Source organism: Monopterus albus, unplaced genomic scaffold (genome assembly GCF_001952655.1).
Source record: "Monopterus albus unplaced genomic scaffold, M_albus_1.0 scaffold278.1, whole genome shotgun sequence".
In the NCBI taxonomy this organism is placed as follows: domain Eukaryota; kingdom Metazoa; phylum Chordata; class Actinopteri; order Synbranchiformes; family Synbranchidae; genus Monopterus; species Monopterus albus.
This window is the reverse complement of record NW_018128158.1, coordinates 482,150-492,694: the sequence shown is the minus strand read 5'-3', so window position 1 is coordinate 492,694 and position 10,545 is coordinate 482,150. Positions and strand designations below refer to the sequence as shown.

The 10,545-nt window shown below is 38.6% G+C and overlaps 1 protein-coding gene across 3 annotated transcripts in view; it reads right to left on the bottom strand.

Annotated features, from left to right (window-relative positions):
* Positions 1-2,592: 2,592 nt before the first annotated feature.
* tgfb2 (transforming growth factor, beta 2) overlaps positions 2,593-10,545 on the bottom strand; it is a 137,284-nt gene continuing 129,331 nt past the window's right edge. The window contains exons 6-8 of one of the 3 annotated variants that reach the window (XM_020622327.1): positions 7,437-7,590; positions 7,169-7,303; positions 2,593-2,898 (exon numbers count right to left, since the gene is read on the bottom strand). In XM_020622327.1, the coding sequence (XP_020477983.1) occupies positions 2,674-2,898; positions 7,169-7,303; positions 7,437-7,590 (514 nt within the window). In that variant the 3' untranslated portion in view covers positions 2,593-2,673. Of the gene's footprint in view, positions 2,899-5,876; positions 7,304-7,436; positions 7,591-10,545 lie in introns of those variants that run through there. The other 2 variants (XM_020622329.1, XM_020622328.1) reach the window with 2 other exon arrangements.

Below are 10,545 nucleotides of genomic sequence, written 5' to 3'. Positions count from 1 at the left end.
CTACCCTCCTTTGATCATATATCAGGTTCCGAGGTTTGTGTTGAGCTTTGCAGCTTCACCAGCGTTGAACTCGGGAAGAAATTTGACGGAAGCAATAATATCTTTTAGCTCTCTTAGCATATTTATTGAGACGAAGAATAACACACGTCTACACTCTTCTAGTGTGACGACCCCAACCGAACTCAGACTTTCCCGCTAAAAACAAAATGGGTGCGCTCACAAAAACTGCGCCCCACGGTGGTGGAAACAGCACACTTCACGTTACAACTGAGTGCACAAATAATAGAATGTTTCTCAACAGTTTGACTACATTTCAAGTAATGGAAACATGAGCCTCTTATTTGTCTTTGTGGTTTTCCACAGTTAGAACACAACACAATCCACAAGCGTAGGAGAACTTAGTGTTTCCAGAAATGACAGGACACACACTGCACCAGTCTGAGTAAATGTCACTTCAGACAAACAAAGCCTTAGAGAAAACACACGTAACACGCAGTTCCCTTGAAACTTAAATAATTTATTTACCATTAAAGCAACAATACTGTGTTACAATACAGCATAGTAGGTCACAAGAACATCATTATCATCATCACCAAAACAACAACAAATAAAAAATAACTATCTTGACAATTTTGGTGCCTATTTCTCCTTTTTCCATCTGTAGTATATACTCGCAAGGGCCAGGACCAGGTCACCTACATCAACACTTATTTTTGGATGGGGGTTCAGACTAACTATAGAATTTAGATATTTTAAAATTGTGAAATTAAAACACCATCAGTGCAATTTGTTTTGTATTAAAACCCAACAGGTAATGACTGATGCTTTTGCAGGTTTATGGGTGAAATAATACTTTTATGTTGGCAGGAAGACAGCACACTGATGACATTACAATACCCTACTATAGAGTAACAGAGGTGGCCACTGATCCATTGATGGTTGGATACATTTTCTGCTAGTTTTGGCTCATACATTGACGCTCATATCTACTCTTCATTAACACCTATAATCTTTCATCACACTAACTGCCAACAGTGTGTCTCCAAACATAGTTTGATAATCACTTAGCAAAAAACCACATCTTACTCTGAACGCAGCGCTTTCAGCAAGTGTGGACTCTGTTAGTGGCTGTGCTGAGTGTCTGAGATGACACCGCTGTAATGCTTAAGCTTATGAAATGTCTTCATTTCTTTAAGTTTTTGTATGTGTGGGAATACTAATCAACATCAATCATTGCTAAGCACAGTAGGCTATACAGTACAAGGGACACAAAGGCCACCTCTGTTCACTAATTTTAAGTAGTATTCTAAATATGACTGCAAGAATCTCTGCATTAAAGGGATAATTCTGGTTTATTACAAATTGTCTAGTAGTTGTGAAGCTGCTGTTCAAACATAAGTTATTAAATCTGAAATGATTGCTGGGCTATACTGTACCTCGTATGTATGCCAGAAATAATAACAAAAACAAACACTCGAGTAAAGTGTGGGGACATTATTTCCTTATAGAGATGAAGATATTTGTGAACTTGTTTTGCTAAATTGTCAATAAATTAAGCAACATAAATTCAAAAAAAAATACTGTGAGATTAGATAGATTGCTTTAAATATATTAGTTCCACTTCATTCAAACATGATTTTTTTTTTAAGAGGAAGACCTAAGACTCAAAGTACTAGCTTATCCAGGAACACTGACATTGCCACATAAGTCTGGCACATTAAAAAACACAACCAGCCAGGCTGGAAACAAACTTTATCCTAATTATTTAAAGTACTTCATTTGAAGGTGAAACTGAAAATGAGCACTCTGAAATTGCAATAATCATCCCTACACAACTACAGTAAATGCTGTAGGTCAAAGTTGAAGTGGGTCTGTAAAATGTGTAAAATTGAAACAGTATAACCAGGGAGATAAATTGGGCCAGAGCCCACTGGAGGTGAGCTTGAAACATCCACTTTCATACAGTCTCACACTGAACAAACAAAATACCAATGTTGTGTCCTTTTCTTTTGCTTTATCAATATCTACAGCTAGCCCCTAACAATAGCCAAGAGAAAAGTTGATTCTGAAAACAGAGCCTTTCAAAACCGGTGGGAGGCTGAGTATATGTTTACTGACATAAACCTGTGTGTCTTATTTGTGGAGCTAATGTGGCTGTAATTAAGGAATATAACCTAAGACGGCATTGCGAGACAAAACATCAGGACAAGCTGGAAAATGTGAATGCAGAGCAGAAGCTACAGAAGGTAGAGGAGTTGAAGAGGAATCTGACATCACAGCAGACGTTTTCACCAATGCAAAATCACACAGTGAAGCTGCTGTGAAAGCAAGTTTTATTGCGGCAGAGGAGATAGCCAAATCAGCTCAGCCATTTACCGAGAGAGAGTTTCTGACGAGCTGCATGATGAAAGTGTGCGACATCTTGTGTCCAGACAAAAAGCAGGTGTTTGCAAATGTAAGCCTTAGCAGAAATATGGTTGCTGATTTTAAGTTCAAGTCTATTTATTTTGGAATAATATTGTATCCTGTCTGTTTCAATTCATATTTATGTTCAAAAAACATTTAGTTTTAGTCTGTTCAATAAATGTTTATCCTGTTCGGCCCACAACCTAAAGTGTGCTTTGAGTTTTGGCCCCCTGTGCGATTGAGTTTGACACCCCTGATCTATATCAACTATGTCCTACTGAAAAAATTGTACCAATTAACACTATTGATAGTGTGGGCTGCAACAAACCCTAACCACACCCCAACCTTATTTATAAGTGCTCCCTTCTTCACAAATCTTGATTCAACTCCTAAATGTAATAGTACTTGTAATAAAGAGCCATTCCTTTTCCTTGATATCCATCCATACTTTCCTCTGATGTCATCTGTCCAATTCTTTGTAATCTCTCCTGTCTGAAACAATAGATAAGAAAGAAAGAAAGTCACTTTCGGCTTTTCCCGTTTAGAGGTCACCACAGCAAATCGTCACACTGACGACTCGCATGTTGACATTTGGCACGTGTTTTACGCTGGATGCCCTTCCTGACGCAAACCTGATTCGAACCCGGGACACAGCGGCGAGAGCACTGCGCCTTAACTACTAGCCTACCAAGGATGGCTCCTGTCTGAAACAATATATGTTAAACAAAAAATTATATTTTTAAAAATGTACCTTCCTTATCAAAGCATACACCCATCAGCCATAACATTATGACCGCTGAAGTGAATAACATTGATTATTTCATTACAATAGCATCTGTGTGGGGTATATTAAGTAGCAAGTAACATTCAGTCTTCGAAGTTGATGTAAGGACAACCAGTGAAATGGTGAAAAGGTTATGGATACCCAAAACTCACTAATGATGAGGTTGGCCTATTGTAGATGAATATTTTAGAATTCATTTATCCTTTTCAAAAGATTTCAATTTGTTTCAATCTTAGTGAAAATGGTTGAAAATGAGAAATACTGTACATTGGTCTCCATGAAAAGAAACGTTCAGTGGCTATAGTGGTGATATCACACCTAGAGTGGAGAGGCTGTCAAAAAATCATCTCTAACTTGTCCTCATGACCACAGTTTTCACTCTAACCTTATTACTAAATTATAGACAAAGTTGTGCTCTTTTTGACAATATAACTATGATGTGCTGTGAGCCACAGAGTGACAACAGTGACATGGGTGCCAACCAACTGCGACACTGACTTCTAAGTACACAGCATTAGGCAAGTGGTTATACTGTTATGGCAGATTGGTGTATAGAATGAAGCATGCAAGATACTGTTTGCTTGTGTTTGTGTTCCACAGCTATTTTTGTGGTAAAATGATTTTGCAATTGTTATTATGACTTGAAATTAGTTTTTCTTACCTATGCAACAAACACAGAAATGGAGGTTTTTGTATTTTTTTATATGAAATTAAAAATTATGGCATACCACAAAAATAAGACCATTGTAATAATAATAATAATAAACCAGAATTAGCCTTTACAGATCTCCCCTGTGATATTGTGTTTTCTGTTATCAAAATGTATAATTTTCCAACATCCGCAAAGTATTCTGTATCATCAGTGTGAGGTTAATACTATTCACTTCTCCACCTGGGTCCAAATTTGTAGGGGGCTAAACCATCACAACAAATAAAATGGAATGGAAACATTTAAAAATGGCTAAGGATACAAAACATGACAAACACAAAAATGAGAATGTGACATGGCATGAATGTGAAAACCATGAAGGGATGAGATGGCATAAAGGGAAATGAAGTGATGGGTAGGTGCTGTGGATGGATATGTGTTATTTTCAGGACTTATTTCACATACAGACATTTATCACTTACAGGTGCAGCTCAATAAATTAGAATATTGCGGAAAAGTTCATTAATTTCGGTAATTCAACTCAAATAATGAAACTCGTGTATTATATAAATTCAGTACACACAGCCTGAAGTAGTTTAAGCTGTTGGGTCTTTTAATTGTGATAATTTTGCTCACATTTAACAAAAACCCACTAATTCACTATCTCAATAAATTAGAATATGGTGACATGCCACTCAGCTAGTCAACTCAAAACACCTGCAAAGGTGTCCTGAGCCTTCAAAATGGTCACTCAGTTTGGTTCACTAGGCTACACAAGCATGGGGAAGACTGCTGATCTGACAGTTGTCCAGAAGACAATCATCGACACCCTTCACCAGGAGGGTAAGCCACAAACATTCATTGTCAAAGAAACTGGCTGTTCACAGAGTGCTGTATCCAAGCATGTTAACAGAAAGTTGAGTGGTAGGAAAAAGATGCACAACCAACTGAGAGAACCGAAGCCTTGAGAGGCGTCTCAGGCAAAATCGATTCAAGAATGTGGGTGAACTTCACAAGGAATGGACTGAGGCTGGGGTCAAGGAATCAAGGGCCACCACACACCATTTCAAGCAATTTGGCTACAGTTGTCGTATTCCATTCCATTCCTATTCCTCTTGTCAAGCCACTCCTGAGCCACAGACAATGTCAGAGGTGTCTTAGCTGGACTAAGGAGAAGAAGAACTGGACTGTTGCCCAGTGGTCCAAAGTCCTCTTTTCAGATGAGAGCAAGTTTTGTATTTCATTTGGAAACCAAGGTCCTAGAGTCTGGAGGAAGGGTAGAGAAGCTCATAGCCCAAGTTGTTTGAAGTCCAGTATTACGTTTCCACAGTCTGTGGCGGTTTGGGGTGCAATATCATCTGCTGGCGTTGGTCCACTGTGCTTTTTGCAAACCACAGTCACTGCACCCGTTTACCAAAAAATTTGAGAGAACTTCATACTTCCTTCTGCTGGCCAGCTTTATAAAGATGCTGATTTCATTTTCCAGCAGAATTTGGCACCTGCCCTCACTGCCAAAAACACCAAAAGTTGGTTAAATGGCCATGGTGTTGTGTGCTTGACTGGCCAGCAAACTCACCAGACCTGAACCCCATAGAGAATCTATGGGGTATTGTCAAGAGGAAAATGAGAAATGAGAGACCAAATAATGCAGATGAGCTGAAGGCCACTGTCAAAGAAACCTGGGCTTCCATACCACCTCAGCAGTGCCACAGACTGATCACCTCCATGCCATGCCGAATTGAGGCAGTAATTAAAGAAAAGGGAGCCCCCTACAAAGTATTGAAAAGAACATACTTTCTAGAAGGCCAACAATTCACTAAAAATGTTTTTTATAGGTCTTATCAGGTATTCTAATTTATTGAGATAGTGAATTGGTGGGTTTTTGTTAAATGTGAGCAAAATCATCACAGTTAAAAGACCCAACAGCTTAAACTACTTCATTCTGTGTGTACTGAATATATATAATACATGCTTTTCACTATTTGAGTTGAATTACCGAAATAAATGGACTTTTCCACAATATTCTAATTTATTGAGCTGCACCTGTATACTTCCAGTGCTTGCCTTGCTCTTGTGTCTTGGTGTGACAATCGTGTGAGGTGGTGCATAAAGACATATCTGTGCAACAGCCATACTTGTGTCACTCCATGTATACTATATGTATGTACATGTGCAGTGGTGTCACAACAATCCAAGTTGGCATGACTTTCATACCACTGCTAAAGGTGGTTTTTCAATCATCATCAAATATGTTTTTGCCAGCTGACATTTCATCTAAAGCAAGATGGACTGAAATCTTAAAGACTATAATATGGTCATTAAAGAATTGTGATCTTGCATGTAAACATATAATGACAGGACTGTTTCAAATGATGTTATACATATTTTTGGTAATTTCACATTTGTTAGGTTTGGCTGTCAGCAAGGCTGTTATCAATAATTCTCCAATATGCTTGTTAGAGTTATCAGTTAGGATCTTTTTTTAAAAATACATTTAATTTCAGTCAGAGGTTTGGAACCAGTTTCCAGTGGCCCTTAGCTCTTTAAAGCCCTTCACGAATTGAATCCCTTTCCATTTAATTTATAAACTGTTACCAAGAAGAAGAGTTTCATCTAAAGACAGTGATTAACATCTAAAATCCTCTTCTCCACATACTATAAAGCTGCCTGCGACATACATGAACATTATTTAATTTCAGTTGCTGTGGCATCACAATGATACTTGGGGAAATTTTTTATTTTTGAAGCCTTTAGTTTGGTTTGATTGACCACATTTTAGCTGCAGCACCAGTAAACTGCACTGGCCTTTTTCTAGGAGAAGAGGGTATAATTAGTATATAAAGCTGAATGATGACATTGCATAGTCAGCAGTTACTGGTGCTTGGAAAACCAAGCATTATTAAACAAACTAAAGGCAAGCTGTAACTTGGACTTCTATTTATGTAAATCTCTGCATACAAGCCTCATCTATTTTGTTACTGACATTAAGCAGTGTGAACCTACAGTATGTTAACCTGATACTGCAATACTTCAGCTAATTAGCATTGGTATCAAAGTCACATTTTTGGTATCATGACAGCACTGCTCATGTATGTTGTGTATGCATTAAATTAGCATTGAATTGTTCTGTACCTCTATTCTCCAACAACCATTCCTGACTGTGACTGTATGAAAACACTGCTTGAAGTATAGAAGTGAATGAAAAAGAACAGTTGCAGTTTGACTGTATGTATGCCCAAGTCCACTGTGTGTGTATGTATACGTGCATTTGCAAGAAGAGTGTTCATGATGAGCTGTAAGGGCTTCTAGCTGCATTTGCAGGACTTGACCTTCATATTTGAGAGCTGCTCTATTCTGGGGGTCTTGCCAATGTAGTAGAGGATGGTGAGGGGCTCCAGGTCCTGGGAGACGCAACAGGGTGATGCCGATGCTTCAGGGTTGATAGTGTTATACAAGCCTAACACCTGGAACACAAATATCAGAGATGATATGAAGAAAATATGACCTAAAGTAAAGTGTAACGCACCCCAATTACTGACCTGCTAGTTCAGATTCCACAGACCGTTTAACCTTTGACCCTCTCCCTTTCTAAAGTACCTTGGAATGCTGGGTGTCGGCGCTCCACAGATAAGGACATGCCCCAGCACAGAAGTTGGCCTCATACCCCTTTGGCTCATGGATCCACCTCCAACCCAGGTCCTTCTTAAAATCAATGTAGAGTGACCGTAAACAGCAGTTGTCCTGAACATTTCTACAAAAAAATGAGAGGTCACAGTAGTAGTATAGGTAGGTGAAGAGTCTGGCAATACTGCAACCTTTACTTTACAGTGCTGAGGCTTGGAGATACCAGTTAGTAAGTCGTAAACCATATATTATACTAGTACATTTTGCCCTCTTATTTAAAGGATTATTCCGGTTTATTGTTGATTCATATTTTTTATAACTGTGGTCACCCTTTTCTGTAATAAGAACACTGTGCTCAAGTTATTTGTTGAGATGAGGAAATAGTCATTAAAAGTAACAGGCACTATGACTCTGGTAATAGTTTTTATTAATTCTTTGCCAGCTGTAGTTGTGTGGGATAGCAACCCCAGTTTTGGTTCAAATAGAATTGTTGGCATCAAAGATATTTTCACATCATGTCATCCAGTGCTATGGACTAATGCAAGGCGTTAGCTAACTCTATGCTCTTCCTTACTTAAAGTACAATACAGTTCTTCTTCTTCTTCTTCTTTCGGCTGTTCCCGTTAGGGGATAGCCACAACGAATCATCTGTTTCCACCTAACTCTATCCTTGGCATCCTCTACTCTCGCCCCAAATAACTTCATGTCCTCTTTTAGCACATCCATATACAGTATCTCCTCTTTGGCCTCCCTCTTGACCTCTTGCCTGGCAGCTCCATCTGAAACTTCCTTCTACCAATATAACCACTATCCCTCCTCTGCACATGTCCAAACCATCTCAATCTGGCCTCTCTGACCTTATCACCAAAACAGCCGACCTGAGCTGTCCCTCTGATGTGCTCATTCCTAATCCTGTCCATCCTGGTCACTCCTAAAGAGAACCTCAATATCCTCATCTCTGTGTAGTGGTTAGAAATAAACCAGATTCCAGAAGTAATATGTAATAGAACAGTATGTAGTTCATATTTAGATAATACTTGTGTTAGTTGTTAAATATATGTGAAAGTAGGGCTTCCAGCTGTGTTTCAGAATATGTAAGCATGCACAAGTAAAATCAGCAAAAGCTTGTTTTATTGCAAAAACTACAACTGAGCTGAGTTATACTGTGGTAATAGCACAGTTTAATTAGTTTTGGGTTTTTTTTTCTCAAGGGATAAAATCTAATCCTAATCCAATCAAATCCATGCATCTTTCATAGCAGCCCGGCCTCTTATGAAAATGTAGAATAGCCGGTCCACAGTGTAAAATGTAGTTGTCATGGCCGGAGCCATGAAGACGCGGCCATGTGCCAGCTACCCACACACACCTTCTTCCGAGCATTGTCTAAACTGTCCAGTAGATGACCTTCTAGGTCACATTGACCTAGCGCACATTTCCTTTTTCTAAACCTGAACAGAGCACACGAACAGTTCACATAAGGCTACAGCTACAATTGTTAATTAAATGATCCTTTTTTTTCCAGCACCCTAGAGATATTGTTCAAGTACTGTAAATCTTTTCTTACATTAGCAATTTCATTGTTTAATTTACAAATGATGTGACTTGAGATTTGACATTTATTCATGTATTGTACAAAAACATCAAACAGCACTTTCATTAGAAATAACTTTTTACTTGTTTACACCCTCAGAGTGTTTCTAATAGCATTTTGTCAGCTACTACCAGATTCACGTCTGCTCAACGAGACCGTCCTCCTGTAAAATAACACTAACATCATTACTAATACTGGTGTAAATAACTTGCTTTAAATGTTTGCAGGATACAGTGATGTTGTTTTTACATGTCTGAAGTTTATGTGATAGTGAAACAAGCCTCTAAGGATTGACAGAGAAAAGGTTATAAGTGGTAGACAATGGATTGAACAGCAGAGGTCTGTCTTATTTGTGGATTCTCACTCAAAGTGCTTTCTGTATGTGAATAAGTGTGGACTTTGATGTGTGTTTAAACATGTGCATTTATATATTTTTGGTGTTGAGTAGTGACTGATATGTGTGTCTGAAGTTAGGGACAGAGGGAGTGATTGAGAATTGTGTGTATGGCAATTTCTTGTTGTTTTTGTGTCAATTTCATGTGTTTTCAGACTGTTTACTGCCGAGGTGAGTATAAAGCTTATTTTCTATTTTTGTGAAACGATGAAAATGTGGGGAGTAATTCTCCCCTTCTTTGCTTCGTTTGTGTGTGTTCTGCTACCTACTTCCTGTAGGACGTGTGTGAGCTGCTCACTCTGTGAGTGTGTGTGTGTGTGTGAGAAGGTATAGCATTTATTAACATTGTGTAAATAGGTATATGTGTATGATTGTGCCGTGTATGGTTGATGCTCTAAGGAAAATAGCGGAAGAATACAGCCTCTTGGGATTGGACGAGATAAAATACAATTGATAGGCAATAGGATTGAATAGTGAACAGCATGAAATTATGAGTTATGAGATATAAAATTGCCTGGATTGGATAAAATATTGGTAGAATTGAGGCTGTGGAGCAGAGTCTGACCTGCAGGGGGGGTCTGCAGCAGGATTTGGCTTACATAACTCAACTTGGATTGGAAGTTAGAAAGCTGTTGTTATAAGTTAGGATTGGCTTTGTAAACTATGTAGTAAGTTGTTGAAATTAGGAGTAATGTTTCTGCAGTGCAGGCAGACTTCTGCGCCCCTGCGGTTTAGGATTGGCAGCAAAGTGATTAAGTGATTAAGTTACTCCATTATTCTGAGATAAAAAAAACTGAGTGTGACCGCAGGGTTGTGCGTATGAGCTGGGTTAAGTCGAGATTTGATCAGTTTTGACAAATTAACCTGGCGGGTTCATACGGTTTTTGTTGGCCAACTATGGTGAAAGCCCACTTACAAGCGCTTGTAGAATTTTAAATATAAAGTCCAGACTTAAAAGTGTGAGTGTTTGAATGCAGGCCTGTGTGTGTGTGTGCTGAGACGAATTCTTCTAGGACTTAAATGTGTGTGTTTGACTATAGGCTGAGTATATGCGTTGTAAATTGCTTCCTGTTTTATGAAATGTGACAAAAGTTTGT